This window comes from Urocampus carinirostris, chromosome 17 (genome assembly GCF_059441175.1).
Source record: "Urocampus carinirostris isolate Australia breed hairy pipefish chromosome 17, RoL_Ucar_1.0, whole genome shotgun sequence".
NCBI lineage: Eukaryota > Metazoa > Chordata > Actinopteri > Syngnathiformes > Syngnathidae > Urocampus > Urocampus carinirostris.
This window is the reverse complement of record NC_142365.1, coordinates 6943306-6965432: the sequence shown is the minus strand read 5'-3', so window position 1 is coordinate 6965432 and position 22127 is coordinate 6943306. Positions and strand designations below refer to the sequence as shown.

At 42.0% G+C, this 22127-nt stretch overlaps 2 protein-coding genes across 3 annotated transcripts; both read right to left on the bottom strand.

Annotated features, from left to right (window-relative positions):
* Positions 1 to 6: 6 nt before the first annotated feature.
* Positions 7 to 9574, bottom strand: il12bb (interleukin 12B, b). The gene is made up of 8 exons (XM_088321412.1): positions 8101 to 9574; positions 7938 to 8030; positions 6805 to 6987; positions 6527 to 6632; positions 3286 to 3455; positions 2997 to 3157; positions 2796 to 2914; positions 7 to 128 (listed from the first exon to the last, which is right to left on the bottom strand). The coding sequence occupies exons 1-8, from the start codon at positions 8186 to 8188 to the stop codon at positions 101 to 103; spliced, it is 948 nt and encodes a 315-aa protein (XP_088177538.1). The 5' UTR covers positions 8189 to 9574; the 3' UTR covers positions 7 to 100.
* A 1425-nt stretch (positions 9575 to 10999) lies between these two features.
* Positions 11000 to 21733, bottom strand: ubtd2 (ubiquitin domain containing 2). 2 transcript variants are annotated; one of them, XM_088321541.1, is made up of 4 exons: positions 21552 to 21733; positions 19239 to 19475; positions 16894 to 17350; positions 11000 to 11905 (listed from the first exon to the last, which is right to left on the bottom strand). In XM_088321541.1, the coding sequence occupies exons 1-3, from the start codon at positions 21619 to 21621 to the stop codon at positions 16914 to 16916; spliced, it is 744 nt and encodes a 247-aa protein (XP_088177667.1). In that variant the 5' UTR covers positions 21622 to 21733; the 3' UTR covers positions 11000 to 11905; positions 16894 to 16913. The 2 variants fall into 2 exon arrangements, with proteins under 2 accessions (XP_088177667.1, XP_088177666.1); XM_088321540.1 differs by lacking the exon at positions 11000 to 11905 and having other exon boundaries at positions 14890 to 17350.
* Positions 21734 to 22127: the final 394 nt, after the last annotated feature.

Here is a 22127-nt window from a genome sequence, read left to right as displayed (position 1 = left end):
AAGTCATTGATTTTCTCCCCTTCTTTATTGATGATTATTAAATATTCATTGTAATTGGCCATCTCGTAATGCTTTCAGTCTGATTGAATGCCGAAGACGCTCAGCATTGTGCTCGTCGTCCGTTCACTCTGTGGGCACAATACATTTTTTACATTAAAAACATTTTTTTAAATAATTTCTTCATGTCCAGGCTGCAGTTGCTTGGTAACAGCATACCTGTCAACCTGTACGTTTTTGCCGTACAAAGTACGTGTATTATGCATTTTAAGACGTGTACGATGTACAAGAAAATCTGTATGAAAAAACGCAAATTTGACAATTATGGGTACCTTACGGTAGGCTCCGATTATCACTTAACTGCAAATCAATCAAGTCAAACGAGTTCGCCATGGTAGCCTCTATCATCTTTTTCGTTTATTCCTCCCTCGCTACCGCCTCTCACTTGCCTCTGTCGTAATTCAAGTTTCATAACACAACGAACAAGATGTGAATTGTCTTAACACTCACAGTAATTATGAAGGGGCCAGATTAAGGAGAAGCAAGAGCATTCCCGAACTTTATTTGTGAAAGGCGGCCTGTGTCACTTCCACCCTTCCACCTCCCCCTATGCTTTGAAGAATGGGACAATCTTCATCTATATGTGAACACTCATTTATACAGTAACTAGTAAAATGTAGGGGGAATAATGCCAGTGTCTGAAATAACGTCTGCCCGGGGCGTGCATCTTTTACGTCGGGCATACAACTTACAAAACGTCTTCGCCCAGGTGGACGACAACTTTTAAAATAAAAAAATAAATAAATAAAGGTTTTATTCAAATCAAACGTTTGCTTTATTCCTATTTTAAAATCTTCGTTCGGTAAGGAAATTTCGGAATTTCGGTTCGTTTAGCAATTTGCATACTCTGCAGCTGATCAGAAGCCTGCATCGAATATTTTTGTGCTTCCGGACTTTCCCCAGCCTTATAAGGTCGCGCATTTGCATATTATTTTCCAAAGTAGACGCACAGAGAAAACAAGGAAAATGGAGAAGTGTTTAGGAATCAAGCCTGAATCTCAGCCCCAGAAGAAAGATTCAAAAGAAGCTAACAAAATTGATGACGCTACAAAACGTAAACGTACATTAAAAGCATCGTGGAAAGAGGAGTTCATGTTGCTTGTAGCAGACGACGCAACGCAAACATTGCATGAATGAAGTTGAGTAAATACAGTTACATACTGATGGCAGATGGAAAACAGCGATGTCATATACAGTGGAACCTCGGTTTTCGAACGACTCACAGTTCGAACAAATCGGAGTCTGAACAAAAAATTCTTGCTTCGTAGTTCGAACAAAAATCGGAGTTCGAACGCCGGTACGACAGCTATGGCTAACTGTAGTGCAGTGGTACCGTCTAGGGGTGGATGTTTCACATCACATTTTTTTTACTCCTTTTAATTATCTCAGGTGCAATTGCACCTCCACTACACTAGGGAACGTCCGAGATTAAACAAATGTGTAGCAAATGGGCCGAGTTACAGAATTTTGTCGAACTCCACCACCCCGATAAAGCTGCAGCCACCAGAGTCATCAATGACTTTAACGACACGGTCATGAACCACTTCCGAAAAGTGCTAAAAAGAAGGCAGAAGCAAGTGTCATTGGATAGATATTTTAAGAGAAAAGAACATCCTGTAGCCGAGTCATCCGTAGCAAAGATATTTGTACGTGTGAGCACCCCTCAGACAGAAGAGCTCCCTGAAGTTTTTATGGAAGGGGACTCTCCTTCCAAACAATAATTTTCCTTCCTCCTCCATCCCTCTCCACCGTCCACCTGCGCCTTCTGCTGACCACCACAAAGTTAAAAAATCCTATTCATAATTCTTTTCTTCATCCTTTTTATTTTTATTTTTACACGATCACGTTAGCGTAATCTTTCGTACGGAAGATTACGATAACGCGAACGTACGATTAGCCTGGGTTACATTTATGTTTATGTTATTTGTGTCTTAAAGGTAAACAAAGGTAAACATTCAGGGTGTTGGAATGAAATAAAACGATTTACGTTATTTGTAACGGGAAAAATGATTTCGGTGTTCGAAAAAAATCGCTTTTCGAACAGGGTTCTGGAACGGATTTTGGTCGAGAATCGAGGTTCCATTGTACATGCAATTAATGTGATAACTGGATTTATCTCATCTCATTAGCTGCACCGCTTATCCTCAGTAGGGGTGCTGGAGCCCATCCCAGCAATCATCGGGCAGTGGGCAGGGGACACCCTGAACTGGTAGCCAGCCAATCGAAGGGCACACAGGGACAGACAACTCGCTCGCCCATTCACACCTAGGGACAATTTGGACCGGCCAATCCACCTGAAATGCATGTCTTTGGAATGTGGGAGGAAACCGGAGTGCCCGGAGGAAACCCACGCAAGCACGGGGAGAACATACAAACTCCGCACAGTACGTCCAGTAGCTGGATTTGAACCCACACAGGAGGTTCTCAAGACCTTAGAACTGTGCCGCACACGCGCTAACCACTGCGCCGCCGTGCTGTTAACTGGATTTATGATAAATTTAATTCTAAAGTGTTCTGTTATATATTCTGATTATCAATCCTTAATACTTTGCAACAATTTTTTTTGCGCTGAGTCTTCTTATTGTGTTTCAAGTTGTAAAAAATGGGGCAGGCAACTTAATGGCTGGGCAGGCAACATTTCAGAGTTGTCTGCCCTGGTGTCCTGTAACTTTTTGACACGAGTTTCAGACACTGGTAATGCGATTGAGATTAGTCTTAAATATCTTAGTGTGACAAACCTGCACTGGCTCCAAGGACCCCAAAGCCCGCACGTGTGTTTGTCCTGAGCGCGCACACAGAAAACAAAGTTAGCATCGGAGACATCCACTAAAAAGTTGCTGGACTCCGTCTCTGCAGTCTGAAGAAACATCAGAAAAACAAGGGTCAGGGTTCTAAGTTAGGGCTTTAGAACCAGAGGGCATGGTTCAAAATGGAAGTACCAGGATCTCCTGCTGCGTGTCACAGGATTGGTGGGCCTTGACCACCTTGACCTGGAAGACGAGACCAAAGAAGGTGCAGGGTTTCGGCCAGGATTCGGGGTAGCTCCAGTGAAACTTTCTGCCATCCACAGCATGCAGGCCAACCACTGCTTCGGGTCTCACTGAGAAAAATATGTGAAAAAGATGTCAAGATGCAAGAGCACAAGCAGAAGATCCAAGATGGTAGTCATGACCACCCATGTCTAAATCCACAGTGTCAAGCCACAATCCAAAGGAGAAGGTCATTTACCAATGTCCCTGAAGAAAAAGCTCTTAGTGTAGAGCTCCAACGTGAAGGCGCTAACAATGAAAACGCTAAAGGAGACCCGCTCCTCTTCCTCTCGGTATGAACAAGTAGAGTCCTGGCAGCTTGCTTCCGAACCTTTCGACTCCCACCGGCAGGGAAGAACCTGGGAAACTCTGAGAACCCCAGAAAGCAGGATATCATACCAAAGCAGCCAGACGTCAAACCGCTTTGAAAAATTGCCTGGAATATTGTTGGTTTCCTCAAGGTGTAAAAACTCTAAATAAGGGGTCTTGAACTCCTCCCCATGTACAATAGACAATCTTTGTTTGATATCATGTTTAAGTCCTTTACAATCTAACACCACCAACCCTTGTACCTGTTGTAACATTGAAATATGTCTCTGCCTATGTTTATTCACGATATTATCAGTCCTTTTCAAACTTCTTCATTTATTTTGTCATAATTATATAACTTGGTTGATTTAGTATACAATTTTTCCACTTTTTCAGTTGTGCTTTATATTGTAGCCAGAAGTGGCTTTGAGCATTAGATAGATACTTTATTCACCACGTAGAGAAATTCACACTTCCAGCAGTATCCTTTTGTTGTTTATTAACAGATTAACAGGATGGCCTCGGGGTGCTGTGTTGTAGTCAGTGTTCCCTCTAAGCTGCACGCATGCGCGATTGCACACTGCTCGCACATTCTCAGCGCACAAGAAAATCTAGCCAGCGCACAAGAATGAGGGCTCAAAATTACTAATTAAGAAGCGACTTAAGTCAAAGTTACAGTGCATGAAGGTAAAAATACACGGGTTCCCCTGACATTGTGTCCTAAATGCGGTATTTTGAAGTCGAGTCGAAGTGGAACGAAGTTGAGTAAAGTTAGTAGAGAACCGGCTTCTTCGACTCGGCTCACTAAAAAGAACTGGCTCTTTTGGGTCCTATACGGCTCTTCAGGTTGTTTTTGCTTCTTTAATCCCAACATGACCAAATATTATGTAAAATTATGCACAACATGACTTAAAAGAAGGGGGGAATGGAACAAAAGAGAAAAAAAATACCAAAATGAAAAAGTAGTGAAAAGCTGAGAAAAAAGAAACAAAATGGAAGAGAAAAAAGAAGGAAAAATTTAGAAAAAAAGAAAAGAAAGAAATGTAGGAAAAAAGTAAATAGAGAACAAATAAAAAAAAGTAACAAAAAAGTAGAAAAAAACACGGAAAAAAGAAGAAAAGGTTTGTGTTGCATTCAAATAATTTCCAATTATATGAAGTGAATCTTGTTCCCAACATTGTACTTCCACTAAAAAATGTGATTAAGTACAGTTCTGTATCTTACAACCGACTAAATAAGCCCCCCAAAATGTTATTATTATGCGACAAAATATATCAGGAAATAAAAAGAAATGGATATCTTGTGAAAGAACTGTAAGAACAAACGACGTTTGTAGGCCGTACAACCTTTGCAATAGTACATGAGTCAATTCATTCAAAAGAGAAAAATAATTTTGCATTGCTGGAAACTCAGCAAAATGTAACTTGATGTCAAGTTTTGGACATGTTTGATAATTAATTATCTTGCCACACTTGGGACTATGGTTGCTCACTGTTGTTTCTAGCGTTGTTCACCGACTTTGTGTGAACGCTCAGACCCGTGGAAAATTAGAGGGAACATTGGTTGTAGTTTAGCAACAGCGGAGTGGATGGCGTCACACGCTAGGCCAAAAGTTCGACGTCCCTGCAGCAGATGGAAATCTTTGTGCCCAGGGTTACACCACCTCGTGTTCACGTAGATAGCGAGTCCACCTCCTCTCCGCTTCCCGCAGGCTTTTTTGTCTCTGTCTGCCTTAACAGCGCTCAAGCCGGGTAGCTCCGCGTTAGCATCCGGGATGCTAGACGTAAGCCACGTTTCCGTAAAACACAGCAAACTGCACTCCCTGTACTCTTTGATGTTTTTCACTAGCACAGCCAGTTTGTCGGTCTTATTCGGTAGAGAGTTCACATTTACCATGATTACGGACAGTACCGAAGGCTTATAACGCCGCTAGCCGCTTAGCCTTCACCTTAGCTCCGGCTCTGCAACCACAATAGGGCCCCCTCATCACACCATTATCATATCAGACTTGCAAAGAGCCGTTCAGTTGAAATTTCCACTGCTATATCTTAAGTTCATCTTTCTCTAAGTTTATGGACCCACCTGTTAGTTTAAATGTAAAGTCCTAGCTGACTAATTAGCACAACGGTTTCTACCATATCTACCTCTTGTGGGCCACACTATCATTTAACCTTAACTGTAAGCCAGGGACCTCAAAATATATTCCCATGGGCGACAAGTTTGAGACCCTTCCAATGGAACAAAATGGGTCCTGTAGGCAATCTTTCAGTTTTGGCGACTCATTTAAGTACTTTACAAGGTAATATTGTCCACCCTTATATAGCATCCCTTTGCAATATTGTAGTATTGCAGTCGAGAATATACAACTTTTCCATTATTTCAGTTGTGCTTTATTTTGTACCCAGAAGTGTCCTTTAACATTATTATTAAAACAAAAGCTCATTGTGCAGTGTAAATTTCCAGCGCTGGACCATAAGTTTTGTTTTTCTGTACGTTTAGGTTTCGTTCATGTTTATGGGCCATTTTCCTCTTAGCTTTTGTGAACTGTCTGCAGCCATTGTCTGTGACTCATTCTTGTGGCCAGAATATTCTGTGAAAAAAACCTTCAAAGCAATTGCTTATCGTCTCTAGTCTTTATTTTGATAACCCACCTTCTCGCTACCCTGAATAAAACACACGAAAAGAAAAAAAAGACTACAGTAATCCCTCGGTTTTCGCGGTTAATGGGGACCAAGACCACCCGCGAAAACTGAAAATCCGCGAAGTAGCGGCGCCCCTTCAAAAATGCTTAATAAAACGTATACAGGTATACAGTATACCCCGCCCCTGTATACAGTACACCATATAGAATAAGGGTAGAGAGACAGAGCGAAGCCGCAATGACTAAGCATTGTGTCAGGGCCTCCCCCTCCCCTTCACAATAAGAGTGTCCACATCGTGTCCTCAGTTGACATAAGCTCGCGCTCAATGGCGTCAAGTCAATAAATGCTTTTTTTGAGAAGGTAAGGTATATTTTTTAGACCCGCGAAGCTCTGAACCCGCAAAAGTGGAACCGTGAACTCGCGAGGTTCCACTGTATTTACAACATATCCAAATATTTTTTGGGGTGCAGAAGACCCAATTGTCCTCACCTATGCGCCTTGACCATCAAAACATATGCGTCGCTTCTGAACTGGTCCCGGTTCCAGGCACAGTTAAAACTTCCATTGTAGTTGGAGGCCCAGCACTGGACGGCACCTGACAAAAACCAACAATCGACTGAACGAAAAACCACATTTGTTAAATCGACGCTGGTAGAATCTACAGCTATTAACTTGGGAGAAGACAATCATTTGTTTTTGGATTCCTAAACTAGCACTCTCAAAGACAATAAGACTTTAAGCTTCTCTTGATCCTCCACTCTGCTTACCTTCTTCAGGACTTTTCTCCTTTAGTATGAACCGTTCTTTGTCCCCTTTCACTCGGACCAGGACCAAGGTGTGGTTCAGGTACTCTTTGCTGGAGCTTGAGTAGCAACTGAAGTTTGCTCCCAGAGTCTCTAGTATCTCAACGTTGACTTGTTGACCAACAAGGGCTGGCTGGATCTCCTCATCTGAAACATGGAACAGGTTCTTCTAAGTCAGGGGTGGGTAAACTACAGCCCGTGGGCCACATGCCGCCCATCAGACTTTTTTATCGTTAAATATATAATAATATGTATAAAATGGTAAAAGAATAAGAGCGTACTACTAATGCAAATTTGTCTATTGGTGCCACACTTGTTCCCAATGTCCCAAACATTCAAATAGCTGGCTACATTTTCTTTCCCAGCAATCATGTATTTTATTTTCAGTATTTATTTAAAACAAACTTTCCAACAAGCTGTATTGCATTTTGAGTATTTTTATGCATACTATCAAATCGAGTCAAGTACGTTTTTTGTGCATTTTAAGAAAAGCACGACGTACGAAGAAATCTGTACGGAAAAAGGCAAATTTGTCTATCCCATGCGTCTGCTGCCTGGGGATTTCCCATCATGCATCATTTAGAGAAACAAAAAATATGGTGTACGATTATTTTGTATTTTGTACGGGAAAATACGACAGTTTGTACGGGCATGGAGCGTGTAGGTTGACAGGTATGTATTACTTTACTTTAATGCAGAGCGTTTCAAAACAAATTTACTACTACTTTTAGTGGTCATTATCTCCGGCACCTTCCCCTCCCTTTTTTTTCCTTTCCTATAATTAATTCTCTGCGTTAATAATTGTGTGTGTTATTTCTATCGGCCTGGTTCATTGATTCCATTTTCTTGGGATTAGTAATTCATATCAGAACTCAAAGAGCTCAAAAGTGATAATGTAATATTTTTATCAGTGTTGGAAATTCTAGCATTCTTCAGAAAATGGTGGCGCACAAGTAACACCTAGAGGCAAATTCGTTTACTGATTGCAGTAGAGAATAATTTGTTTCAATTTTAACGGTTTTTGAAATTAAAACTAGAAAAATCCCTATACCTGTTTAAAGTCAACTCCCACAATGGTTGTTGTTGGGTTCCCTTACCGTTTTTTTTCCAGAAGACATCCTGGTGGCCTGATCCACACGTGAGAGGAACGAGCGACGTCTCACTTTTGTGAGGGATGGTCACTACCAGCACTGAAAGCAGAAAAACTCAAATTTTGCACTTTGGGTTCATTCAAAATATGAGAACGAAGGCGGCAACAACCATTGTCCATCAGAACCACCAAGTTCGTCTGCCGACCATCTGAGGGGTCGAGCGTTGCCGTCATCAGGGAGAAAATGAACCACAACATTGGAACGTTGAAAATAAAGCAAAGAAACTGCGACTTTGATGTTCTTCTTAAAATTACACCGGAAAGTACAAAGTAAAGAAAAGATGTGTACAGTATCTCACTCTGAAAAGCAGATGCTGCCTGGACTGACCTGATATTGATTATTTATAGCTTTAGGGATGCAGAAGTCAATCTGTTTTTTGTTTTTTATACATGGGAAGAGGAAGCAGCTCGTTCATCAGCTCACCTGTATCCAGCACTTGCTTCCTCTTTTGATGCTGTGAAATTGGAATAAACGTGACTGGTCTCAAGTCATCGAGTACCACTCGATTTCATGTGGTCGTTTGTGTCACGATTGCCCATTGTTCCCACTTGGGTCCGCTCATTTGGCGCCAGCTGTTGCTTGTTGCCTGATTGGCTCCCCTCCTATTTAAACTCAGTGCTCTCATTCACTCCTGGTCAGTCCGTCAACGAACCTTTGCAATTTCAAGACTTGTATTTTGACTCGTGTATCCAGTATCCGGTATCGATCCTGCCTGTCTTGTCCTGTCCAGTATCTCGCGCCAGTTTCCAGTATGCGGTATAGATCCCGTCTGTCTTGTCCTGTCCGGTATGTTGCTCCAGTCTCCAGTATCCGGTATTGATCCTGCATGTCTTGTCCTGTCCAGTATCTTGCTCGTGTATCCAGTATCGATCCCGCCTGTCTCGTCCTGTCCAGTATCTCGCTCCAGTCTCCAGTATAGATCCCGTCTGTCTCGTCCTGTCCGGTATCTTGCTCCAGTCTCCAGTACCCGGTATTGATCCCGCATGTCTCGTCCTGTCCGGTATCTTGCTCCAGTCTCCAGTATCTATCCTGTCTGTCTCATCCTGTCTGGTACCTTGCTCGTGTAACCAGTATCCAGTATCAAACCCATCTGTTCCTTCATGTCCGGTACCTTGCTCGTGTATCCAGTATCCGGTATCGATCCCGCCTGTCTCGTCCTGTCCAGTATCTCGCTCCAGTCTCCAGTATAGATCCCGTCTGTCTCGTCCTGTCCGGTATTTTGTTCCAGTCTCCAGTATCTATCCTGTCTGTCTCATCCTGTCCGGTATCTTGCCCGTGTAACCAGTATCCAGTATCGACCCCATCTGTCCCGTCCTGTCCGGTATCTTGGTCGTGTATCCTGTATCCGGTATCGATCCCGCCTGTCTCGTCCTGTCCAGTATCTTGCTCCAGTCTCCAGTATAGAGCCCGTCTGTTGTGTCCTTTTCGGTATCTTGCTCCAGTCTCCTGTATCTGGTATTGATCCAGTCTGACCGGTATCTTGCTCGTGCAACCAGTATCGGGTATCGACCCCATCTGTCCCGTCCTGTCCGGTATCTTGCTCGTGTATCCAGTATTGATCCAGTCTGACCGGTATCTTGCTCGTGCAACCAGTATCGAGTATCGATCCCGTCTGTACTGTCCGGTTTTGATCTCGTCTGCCCCCGTTTTCCTGTGCCTGACTTCTCTGTGTCACTTCTTCAGCCCGGCGATTGCCGAATTGCTGGCGTTTGTGTTCCCACGCATGACTTCCCCGTTCCCGAAAAATAAAGCTTGTGTGAAAACGTTAAGCGTCTGGGTCCACCGTCTGTTCGGGTTCTGACAATTTGGTTCATTGGTTTAAAACAAGGATCTCACAGGAGTGGCCTGCGGGCCAACTGCAGCCTGTGGTCCGTGAGTTTGAGGCCCCGGCCTGTGAATGTCACCATACAAGTATATCATAAATGGAAGGCTTTTCCTTTACGTGTAAGTAAATCACATTCAAAAGTTTAACATGCAAAAGCATAAAAACGTTAAAAACAATATATTAATATATACTCTATACCTGTATACGTTTTTTTAAGCATTTTTGAAGGGGCACCGCTATTTCGCGGATTTTCAGTTTTCGCGGGTGGTTTCGGTCCCCATTAACCGCGATAACCGAGGGATTACTGTACATGTCCACCAGGAAGTAGAGAGGGCAGGCAATGGTGTGCTGTGCTGCTTATTCTCCTCTACAGCCTCCCTCTGTTTGTCTCAGTGTAGCTCCCATACGAGATGGAAAAGCAAAATGTCAGCAGGTTCTTGATGGATGAGCGATAGAATGACAGCAGAAACTTCCTGTCCAGGTTGTTCCTCCTGAAGACTCGAGTGAAGTGTAGACGCTGCTGGACTTTCTTTGTGACGGCTGTTGTGTTTGCTGTCCAGGAGCGCTCATTGGAGATTAACCTGAAAATGTGGCCATCATAAAGAAGGTCCAGTAGGGTCCACACTTTATAAGAGTCCTCAGAAGGAAAAACCTGGACAGGAATTTAATATGAACGAAAATGTGGCCATCATAAAGAAGGTCCAGTAGGGTCCACACTTCATAAGAGTCCTCAGAAGTAAAAATCTGGACAGGAATTTAATATGAAGGTTTAATGACAGTGCTGCCTGCTACTACAGTGTTAAATAGTTAGGTATGAAATTGCCATATATTCACTCAACGTGAGTTTTGTCTGTAATGAGTTCTCAACATGTGTTTTGCATTTTTGTGTACTGCTGTCCGGTATGCACGTATTAAAATCCGACTTTATTTATTCAGGTTTATGTGGTTTCTTTATCCTATTTGCTGTATTTTTACTCATTGACTCATCGCAGTTAATGGGGACCAAAACTGCTACGTTATATGCCAAAATTTTCGTAGTAGTGACAAAAATTTGCTCTCTCAGCAATAGTCGACCTGGGACATTGGAACTCGGCCACAGGGTGCAGTTCATTTAGGAGTTCCACAAGTGAAATAAAAAATGCGCTCTGTGATCATGCATCCGCAGTACACAAGCAACAATGCATGGATTTGTGTTTGTTTTATTTGACTTTTTAACATGTTCGAAAGTAAAGTTTCATTCATTCATTCATACATCAAACGTGAAACAAAAGAGATAAAAAGAGAAATAGTGGGAGAGGAGGAAGGAAAGAGAGAGAAAGAAAGAAATCCAAGGAGATATAGAAAGAGATAAAGAGAGAAGGAGAGAAACAGAGAACGGGAAAGCAAGAAAGAGAGAAAGAGAAAAGAGAGCGAAAAGAAAAAAAGGAAGAGGGAGTAAAAGAAGGTAAAAAAGACACAGAGAGAGAAAGAGGCCAAGAGGACCAAAGAAAGAGAAAAAGAGAATCAGAGAGAGAAAGAGAGAGATAGAGAATGAGAGAAAAGGGGAGGAAGAGAGAGAGAGAAAAAGAAAGAAATCCAAAGAGAAATAGAAAGAGATCGAGAGAAGGAAGAAAGAGAGAAGGGGAAAGCAAGAGAGTGAGAGAAAGAGAAGAGAGAGAGAAAAGGAATAAAAAGGAAGATGGAGCAAAACAAGGTAAAAAAAGATAGAGAGAAAGAGACAAAGAGGAACAAAGAAAGAGAAAAGATAATCAGAGAGAGTGAAAGAGAAAGATAGAGAATGAGAGAAAAAGGGAGGAAGAGATAGAGAGAGAGAGAAAAAGAGAGCAAAAAAGAAAGAAATACAACTACAGCGTCTTTGCGAAAGGCACCTGGCTTTGGCAACATCAAGTGGACATATTTCAACCTCCAGCTCGTTTTTCTCTTGCGCTTCCCTCAGCGTTGTCTCGCGGTCCGGATTCAATCCCTCAGCGTGCCTAATCCGGCACGCGGGCCGCCTGTTTGACACCCCTGATGTAGACTGACTCACAATTTTTTTTCCGTTTTTTTTTCCATTTCCACAATGACACACATGAACTTCTCCTATGAGAGTCTGCGCGGGCAAGAAAAAAGGGAAGTTGTTAGAAGAGCACAAAAGGATATTGATCCCATTGCTAAAGGTCAAAGATAAACCTCATGGGAAAAAAGACCCTAACACGGAAGTGAAGCAGCATGGATATTCAAACAGTGAGCGCCAAAACCAAACTTATTTCCTTGAAGTGAGTGTTGCACTTGTGAATGCTGCTAAAGCTAGCTGTGATAAGAAAAATATGAAGTATTAGCGATTGGTTTTATTGAAGAGCCAGCATGAAAGGCCAAAAAGTAACATTGTGTATTCTTTAGCACCATTAAATGGGAAAGATGTCATAGTGGTTTAGTCAGTTATGTTGCAGCGTGTGTAAAAATAAGTCATAATGATAAAAACATAAAATATATATACTGCAGTGCCTCTCAAATGAGGGTACTACGACCCTTCTTGCAGGGTTGGGTAGGGTTACTTTAACATGATTACTTTCAATTACTTTTGGATTACTCCAATACCAAATATGCTAATAAAAGACAAAAGGAACTAAATATGAATAAAATGATGACTCACAACACGTGGTAAGCTTTCTCTCCTGGCTTTGATCTCTTTGATCTCCGGCAAAACGAACATAAAATGCGACAGAAACAAAATGAAAATAAATCCAAACAGCTTGCCAACATTATTTTTGCCGTTCCATGTATTCTGTTACTCCCCAAGCCTGCACAAAATTTAGTCATTTTATTCTTATTTAGTTTCTTTTGTCTTTGATTAGCATATTTGGTATTGGAGTAATCCAAAAGTAATTGAAAGTAATCGAGTTAAAGTAACCCTACCCAACCCTGGGTACTTGTAAGGGGTACTAAGCAGTTTAAAGAGAAAGTGTGTATTATTTGACCATTAAATGTTGGAGTAATGTGATGAGCAACTGGAAACTAGAGCTAAAAAGCACTAGGAAGAATACAAACTACAGTGACCGAACCACACAGCTCTTCTTTATTTTTTGCCCACCCTTTGAGTTTTTGGGGGTAATCATGTTAGTTCTAGGTAAGCTCCATGATATGTAAAATAAAGGTGAAAAAATCGACCTATGGGTACTTAAAAAAACACACACATTTATAAGATAGTTGCCAATTACAGACGCTCCCCTACTTACGACCATTCGACTTACGTAAAACGGTAGATACGAACATTTTTATCGGGATGTCGAAGAATATCCGGACATTGCTGTAAGTTAGATTTAGTATTGTGTGCACCTTTTACAGGACAAAACTGTAGTTCTTCTTTCCGCCACTACCGGCGTTTGGCGCTGTGAGAGGTCACCCAGCATCCATCCCGAAGAAGATATCCGGCTTCTACTTCCTAGTTTGTGTGTAAACATACAGTACGACGTGTACTGTATCTCTTTGACGTTTTGATTGTTTAATATCTCGTGCATCCATTCAATATGGTTGGTGTAGAGCAGCGGTTCCCAAAGTGGGCGGCACCGCCCCCCTTGGGTGGAAGGATCTGGGGGGGCGGTGAGGAAGAAGGGGGCGGTCGGGGGGGCGGCAGTCCGAAGTCAGAAGTTCGAACTTTTGTTTGACGATTTGTACACAACACGTTAGGGCTGCATGATTAACCGAAATCGAATCGACATCGCGATGTGACGTAGTGCGGTTGTGAAACCTCAAAGCACTGTTTTTTTTTTCAAGGTTTTGTAGTGAGTGATGGAATTTTGTCCAACCACAATTGTTACCGTTCGGGTTTTAAAAGCGCTGACCAATCAGAGGCAAGTTTTAATAACAACACAAGCCAATAAGTGCGATTCAAAGTTTGCAAGCACCACACTATGCCACACCCACTGTGTGAGCTCATTGAGTGTCATGGCGGACTCCGTAAACATAGTCCCAGAGTCAACAAACGAGAAGGAAATGAAGCTTGCACCAAAGAAGGGCGGTACATCACTTGTTTGGACCTATTTTGGTTTTGACGAAGCGGACGTGGAACAGAAGAAAACACCCGTTGCAGAATTTGCTTTCGCTATAAATTCGCGCTATGAATTCACGGGTGAGCCAAGGTGGCGACAGCCTGCAAAAGTTTGGGAACCATTGTTGTATATATCTTATATATCTTGAACCTTGTAAATATCTTCTGCTTTTATGTAAATATTTACTGCCTCTACATGCCCACACTTTCTTGTGTAATTTATCTTTTTTTAATTGTTTTTTTTATCCTCACAGTAAAATGTGAAACTGGAGTGCCACGTCCAATTTCATTGTCACAAAATGTTCAACCCATTTTGTAACAATGATAATAAAGGTAAATTCTATTCTATATTCTATTCTATATAAAGTGTGAAGAAGAGGCAAGCGGTTTCTTTTGAAATGAAAGTGGAATAAGAAAGCTTGATGCGGTTGAGAAAATGGTTGCATCGCTTTTTTTCCGTCCACTCTTTAGTCTCCGGAATCATTTTGAAGCACATCTTCCAAAAGTAAGTTAAACTTAACTTTATTTATTTGTATAAAGCATTTTATTTTATGAAACGTTTATTTTTTAGTAAAAAACAATACAGGTTACTTATACAAGCCTTAAACATACTTATATAAATCTTAAACATACAAAATATAGCACTGAAGCAACTTACGAACAAATTCAACTTACAAACAATCGTCTGGAACCTCTCTCGTTCGAAAGTAGGGTAGCATCTCAATTGTAATCATTATTGTTTTTTTTTATAATTACGTTAATTGTTACCACTAGGAGATGCTAAACTATACACTGTCCCTTTATTTATTTACATTTTAAGCGGCCATGGCTGGTACATCATGAGGTCAGTTTTATGTCCTTAAATCTAAAGGAAAATTAATTCTATGTGACCCAACTCTAATTATAATCTAAATTGATGATGGGGAAATAAACAATGTAAACATGATACTAAGTTAGCATTTGAATATCAAGGGTGGCGATTCTTTGTTGATAACTACTTTTTAAATGAATAGAAAATTGAAAGAAAGAAAAGAACTGAAGAGGGATACAAAGATTTGCATTTATTTAGAAAAAGTTGTCGCGTCAAAGAAAATATGTCGTCAGCAATTTTATATTTCGGCCCGGGCGCTACATTCGAGCGCACACGCGAGAGTTCGGTCAATTGATAACAAAAGTGTTTCATCCAGCATTGATAAATTGTCCTCAGAGATTAGCACGAAGAGCTAGCTCACATGCTAGTCTTCATATTGTCACGGCAACAAGTTCCAGCAAAAATTCAATTGTTCTTTCTTGTTGCTGTTGGGAGAAGAAAAGTCCAAGACAAGGTTCCTTCAGATCAGCACAAAAAATCCAAAGAGTTCCCACCACAGGTAAGATCTTATGCCCAAGCCTGAGTCCATTTCGACCTTAATTTCGGCCCGGTTCGGGGCTAAACTGTCAATCATTATGTTCGGGTTGGGCTTCTTTCTATATATTGTTCTTTTTTGTCTCCCTGCGTCGCTTTCACCTAAAGTGCCACACCAAATTCTTAAGGATATACTGCCGCTGCGGTTTACGGCCCAATTTTCAACCTGTCAAAATGACGGATTTTCACAAAAATTTTCGCCAACTCTAAAAATCTGTCAATAATGGGAAATTGTTGGTTAATGTAACCTCTGCAGACACGGGAATAGAAAATATTCATAATGTGTTAACCTCATGCGAAAATGACATCACAGACAATAATGCTTTGAGAGAACAAGGCTAAAAACTGTTAAATTTTGAAAACGATTGTTGCGCCAAATAATGAGTATTGATACTACATAATGAGTTTGTTGAAACAATCGTTAACGAGCGAATAATTAATTGAAACATTTCTTTATGCGATAGTGGCCTTATAGTTTCAGTTTACAGATTTCTCATGCGATAAAGGTTTAATTTCCTTGAATCATTACCAAAAAATACACTATGGATATATTAGTGGCTTGCAAAACTATTTGGCCCCCTTAAACTATGTGACCTTTTGCCACATTTCAGACTTCAAACAAAGATATAAAACTGTAATTTCTTGTGAAGCATCAACAGTAAGTGGGACATAATCATAAAGTGGAACACACTTTGTTGGATATTTTTTAACAAATAAAAAACGAAAAAGTGGGTGTGCAAAATGATTCAGCCCCTTTACTTTCAGTGCAGCAAACTCTGTCCAGAAGTTCAGTGAGCATCTCTGAATGATTCAATGTTGATCTAAATGACTAACGATGATAAGTGGAATCCACCTGTGTGTAATCAAGTCTCTGTATAAATGCACCTGAGGTCTAAGAGGTCTGTTTAAAGCACAGACAGCATCATGAAGAACGAGGAACACACCAGGCAGGTCTGAGATACTGTTGTGGAAAAGTTTAAAGCTGGATTTGGATACAAAAAAAAAATCCCAAGCATTAAACATCCCAAGGAGCACTGTGCAAGCAATAATATTGAAACGGTGTTAGAATGGCCAAGTCAAAGTCCAGACGTCAATCCAATTGAGAATCTGTGGAAAGAACTGAAAACTGCTGTTTACAAACGCTTTCCATCCAAACTCACTAAACTTGATGTTTTGCAAGGAGGAATGGGCAAAAATATCAGTTTCTCAATGTGTAAAACTGAATAGAGAAATACCCCGAGCGACTTGCAGCTGTCATCGCAGCAAAAGGTGGCGCTACAAAGTATTAACTCAATGGGGCTGAATATTTTTGCACACCCACTTTTTCGTTTTTTTATCTGTTAAAAAAGTTTAAAATCTCCATATAAAGTGTGTTCCACTTCATGATTGTGTCCCACTTATTGTCAATTCTTCACGAGAAATTTCGCATAAGGTTAACCAAATACGGTCTTGTTAAACTTGGATTTCGTTACAGAGTACAGGCTTTGTTGTCATAAATCACCTCTCCCACTCCTGAGTTCTTACAAATGAAATATGAAAGTTTGTGTCTTTTTTGCAGGTTCGGCCCCTCAAATCAAGTTGGTCGGGGTTGGGCAGGGTCGGGATTTAATACCCGCGGGCCTGGCTTCAGTCTAGCTGATCTCACCTCTAGTTCCCAAGCCTCCTTTAAGCGTCCACAGGGGCAGGTTGCCGGTGCGTTTCCCTTGGCGGCGAGGGTCGGTCTGGCGGAGGCTGGCTGATGATGACCTGCACCACGTATTCCCGCGAGATGTTGATCTGCTCCAGTCTTAATCGGTCTGTGAGCGGCCGTCCCGAGAAGAACCATCGCTGGGTGGCGGTGGGCACGCCTTCTTGAGCGTGGAGGCGCCGCTTCATGGCGCCCACAGTGTCGGCCGAGCGCACCCGCAACTTCAGATCTCGGCCCGTGGAAAGGCGCAAGCGCAGTTGGCGCTCGCCGCCATCGCCGGCCGAGGCGTCGGCACCCCCAGAGTCCTGGTCGGAGCCGTCCGAGCGCTCCTCGATCATGTTGACGGGCGGCGCCAGGCAGTAGACAGGCAGCTGGTAGCGGTTGCCCAGCTCGTCGTAGCATTCGCTAAGTGCACCTGAAATGAAATGATCTGCATTTATATAGCGCTTTTCAAGTCAAGACTTCCCAAAGCGCTTTTACAGTGTGCTTCACATTCCCCAATAGCGGCCGTGCAGCCATATAAGGCGCTAACCTGCTTAATGGGAGTATTAGGGGTTCAGTGTCTTACCCAAGGAAACTTCGACATGTAACACGGAGGAGTTCGAACTGCGATCTCTTGATCCCAAGACGAGAGCTCTACCTCCTGAGCCACTGCCGCCCCATGAAAACAAACATTTTACCTGATATGCTCTTAAAGGTATACAGGGCATACAGTGTTCCTCCCCAAATATGTTGCAAAATATTCCATGCGCTGGGGGACTTTAGTTTCAGATTTAAACTACCTCATAAGCGTCGCCGCGAGCGGCAGCCTTTTCAGCAGCTTCGTGTTATTTCGTTATTTCCATCTGCTGCAGGGACATCGAACTTTTGGCCTAGCGTGTGACGTCATCCACTCTGCTGTTGCTAAACTACAACACAGCACCCTGAGGCCATCCTGTTAATCTGTTAATAAACAACAAAAGGATACTGCTGGAAGTGTGAATTTCCCTACGGAGTGAATAAAGTATCTATCTATCTATCTTGCTTGTTTGCTGTAGAGCCGGTATGTCATTAGGTAACACAAACTTTAAAAATGGCAAATCCCATTAACACAACATGTGATGCCAGCTCCAAAACAGACAGCAATGGTAGCAAGCAAGGTTTTTTTTACCTTGATTTTATGGCAGATTACAACTAAAAAAGGTCTTTGACAGATATGTGTAGAGAAAACTGGGCACGCCCATGGGAGGAGCTGACACACAATTATGCGGGGAGAAGATGGCCAATAAGAAAAAGCTAAAGGACTTGAGAAAAAGGCTTCCCAGAGACTCCAACGCCGCTAATTCTGCCGTTTTCGATGGAGTACACTTAGTTAAATTGTTAATGAAATTAAATCTGCCCCCGTGTAGAAATTTCGGCTTTTCCGTTCTTCTTTTCCCTAAAGAAACGAGCGCGCAAAAATTGTTGGGTGAATGTAGGTTGTGTTTACTTAATGGAGTCAAATAACTAATTCGAACAATTTGGTAAACGGTACATTTTGATATTTAATTCCCAACAACAGTGTTCTCGTTTGCCCGCGTCCCTGCGTCCTAGACGCATCATTTTTGCTGGGGACGCATTGTCTCAAATCAACGTGCGTCCCCGGGACGGAACTTCTTTGACACAAAATTGTCATTATTACCCGATTACATTTTTTTTAAACAAAGATTTACCGCACTCCAAACATTTCGTCAGGCAGATCCGGCAGATGTTGTTTTGGTCTCGCGATTCGAGTTTTCGTCTGCACGCCGATCTCGAGTTGTGTGGTGAAAAGTCCGTCTCTTTTTAGAGAACCGGCTTTTGCGGCTCAACTCATTCAAGAGAGCCGGCTCTCAAACGGCTCACTTGCTTTGATGCATTATATTACAAATTATTATGTTGTATAAAGAAGTTAAGAAAAAAAAGGAAGAATAAAAGGAAAACATGAAAAAAAGACAGGTTTGCGGTTATCCCTTTAATCGGTATATTACCAACAACAATTTGATGCAGAAAATGAATTAATAATTTGATGATTAAAACTGAATGACTATTTAGATTTTTATTATACATTTGTCACCGATTTACAATTTCAACCTCGATAACACTAAATTTTGAGGACCCATAGATCTCTGATGGGACCCATAGATTTTTGAGCATCACTTTTCAGAGGTAAAATGAACACTGCAACAATATAGTTTTTTGCAAAATCCATGTATTATTTCCTCACAATTGCATGATGAAAAATTTGGGATTTCCTCAAAGTGGTGAATGAAAGATGGTACGATGAAAATAAGAGCGCAACTGACCGTGCGGCAGTGTGATGCTGGCTCCGTCCAGGATGGCCTGGGCCAGCTGGTGGTCTTGGCTCTCGTAGGCGCCGGCGGCCGCCCTGAGCGCGTCCCAAATCTCCTTGCGACCCTCGAAAGCCGGCGCCGTGTCCCAGAATTCGTCACGCTTGCTGCGCAATTGGCCCACCGTCATGGGATAGTCACTTTTCCATTTGGGACGCTCGCGTTTCAGCGGCTGGTTCCGGCCCAGAGCCACTGGCAGCCAGAACAAAGACAATGATAAGCGACCCGGCCTAGCATACAGGAAGTCAATTAGCCAAGAAGCTAAAAGCTCACTATTTTACTTCTTGTTTTATTGCTGAAAATATCTCATCTCTCATCTGATTATCTGCACCGCTTATCCTCAGTAGGGTCGCGGGGTTGCTGGAGCCCATCCCAGCAATCATCGGGCAGTGGGCAGGGAACACCCTGAACTGGTTGCCAGCGAATCGCAGGGCACACAGGGACAGACAACTCGCTCGCTCATTCACACCTAGGGACAATTTGGACCGGCCAATCCACCTGAAATGCATGTCTTTGGAATGTGGGAGGAAACCGGAGTGCCCAGAGGAAACCCACGCAAGCACAGGGAGAACATACAAACTCCGCACAGGAAGTCCACGCAAGCACAGGGAGAACATACAAACTCCGCACAGGAAGTCCGGTAGCTGGATTTGAACCCACACAGGAGGTTCCCAAGACCTTAGAACTGTGCCGCACACGCGCTAACCACTGTTCTGCCGCGCTGCTGATATATTAACTTAAACTGTTTATATGTGTACTTTTCACTTAATTCCTCTGGAAATGAAACGATATCTGAAATTACAATAGCTTACTCATTTTTTTTGTATTAAATTGAAAAAGTTTTGAAAACCATCCCCTTTCACTTGTCCGTTTGATTTCCGTTGGGGAGGAAGTCGTTTTTTTGTTTTTAAACAAAATCTAATAGATGAGTTCTTTTGAAGGTTTTATTACAGAATATTCTGGGCATAAACGGGCTACAGTTCACCAATGCAAACACTGAGGTGATTTACTATCATTCTTATGCAAAAAATACAGTTTGTAAGCTGATTGGCAATCTATTGGGTATTTTTGTATTGAAATGAAAATATTCTATTTCTTTTATTATTTTATTTTTCAACACAAGGATACTGTTGGACGTGGACGAATGAAGTATCAATCTATCTATCTATCTATCTATCTATCTATCTATTACACAGTTAAACATTAAAGGGGGTCACACAGTTCAACGAAGCAGTGTTCTACTGATGGGGAAAAATTGCTCAGGCCGCTAAACCTTTACCTGAGGAAATCATCTATATTTTGTTAACAAGGAAAACAGTAAGACTTTGCTTTTTGTGATCGTCTGCGCTAGCATTCTTGAGCTAGAGTTGATGTTTCCTGTCTTATTGTGTATTCCAATCAAAAGTCGCTTCGGATAACAAAATAAAACACAACAGAAGTTACGGCTACATAAATGAGAAAGTGATAAAAATGAATAAAGTATACAATCATCAGCAACTGGCTGGCAAAAAATTCAAGGTGTCCCCTTCCCACTGCCCGGAGATAGCTGAGATGGGCTCCGGCACCCCCGCGACCCTACTGAGGATAAGCGGTGCAGATATTGGATGGATGGTATACAATCATGACTAAATATGGGAAGTGACATATCTTAATATTACAACAGAAGCAAGCTGAAGGAATTGATGAGATATTAAGGACTAAATTAACTTGGTTAAAGTTAGCAAAACACTTTAAAATTTGTGTTATAAATGGTCAAACATGAGGACAATTTTAAAGATATTTTGTCATAAGAATGGCCTAAAATAGTCGACAAAACAAATCTGATTACACCCACATGAATTAATTTGAGTAACTGAAAATGGAATCAAGTATTTTCTACTTAGTTACTACTCACCCAATTTGATTTTCATGGATATAAAACAAAAATAAAAATGTGCTCCACAGATTTATATGTTTAAAACGTTAACAGTTGAAAACGCGTAATAAAAAAATAAAATTATAATGTAGCCGGTTAGCATGCTAACTAGCTAGCATGCTAGCCAGCCTCACATCCCATGTGAACAAAGACCGGACGCCATCTTTCGCCTCGTAGCCAACTTGACCGAACCGGACCTCGTGTACACTTCTCAACCGGGGCAGGAGATGTGCAGCCCGGTTCACACGAATCCAATACGAACCCCCAACACTGTCCGGTGCGGAAGCGACCGAGGGCCCACCCCGCTAAGGGTACCTGAAAGAACGAAGGCAGGACAGGGGGATGGAGTTTACCTCCGGTTCCGTCCGAGTTGTCGTTGAGGCTGCCCGAGGAGTCGTGCTGGCTCCCCACACAGCCACCCATGGATGGTTCGGCTGGGCGGCCAGGACCGGGTTGCTCCCCGCCTCCTCCTCCCCGTTGCGGCTCGGTAAGGGGGCGCTGCGTCGCGTGGCGTCTCCCCCCTCTGCTGCCTTGTCCCCTCATCCCTGCGCCAGCATCCTTTCCTTCTTACGAACATCCTCATACCTGTCAAGCTCCAGGGCTCCATGCCTTTACAAACTGTGGTATTTTCTCTTACAAAATACAAAATAATCTTACACCATATTTTTTTTCAAACGTGTTTATTTATGTAGTTTAACATGGTATATTGTACATGTGTTTTGTTATATCATATTTATTGTTAATTAACCTTTTGTGAGATACTGAGTTGCTCGACATAAATGAGGTTTATTATTAAAAAAAGTTCAAAACTGAAGTAGCTTGGACGTTCACTGTAAAAGGAAAAATATATGCAAATATAATGAAGTATAATAATACATTTTCTTATTCAAATTATGAATTTATTTTCTGCATTAAATTATTGTTGGTAA

What these genes read in the sequence shown, in the direction of transcription:
- il12bb (XM_088321412.1), bottom strand. Translation starts at nt 8,188, where the DNA reads ATGTTGTGGTTCATTTTCTCCCTGATGACGGCAACGCTCGACCCCTCA. An exon ending in CTTTTTCTTCAGGGACATTG is followed by an intron (nt 3,158 to 3,285) that starts GTAAATGACCTT and finishes TATTTTTCTCAG; the next exon opens with TGAGACCCGAAGCAGTGGTT. An exon ending in GGTCCTTGGAGCCAGTGCAG is followed by an intron (nt 129 to 2,795) that starts GTTTGTCACACT and finishes TTGTGCCCACAG; the next exon opens with AGTGAACGGACGACGAGCAC.
- ubtd2 (XM_088321541.1), bottom strand. Translation starts at nt 21,621, where the DNA reads ATGGGTGGCTGTGTGGGGAGCCAGCACGACTCCTCGGGCAGCCTCAAC. An exon ending in CAACTCGGACGGAACCGGAG is followed by an intron (nt 19,476 to 21,551) that starts GTAAACTCCATC and finishes TCTGGCTGCCAG; the next exon opens with TGGCTCTGGGCCGGAACCAG. An exon ending in CAGCATCACACTGCCGCACG is followed by an intron (nt 17,351 to 19,238) that starts GTCAGTTGCGCT and finishes ATTTCATTTCAG; the next exon opens with GTGCACTTAGCGAATGCTAC.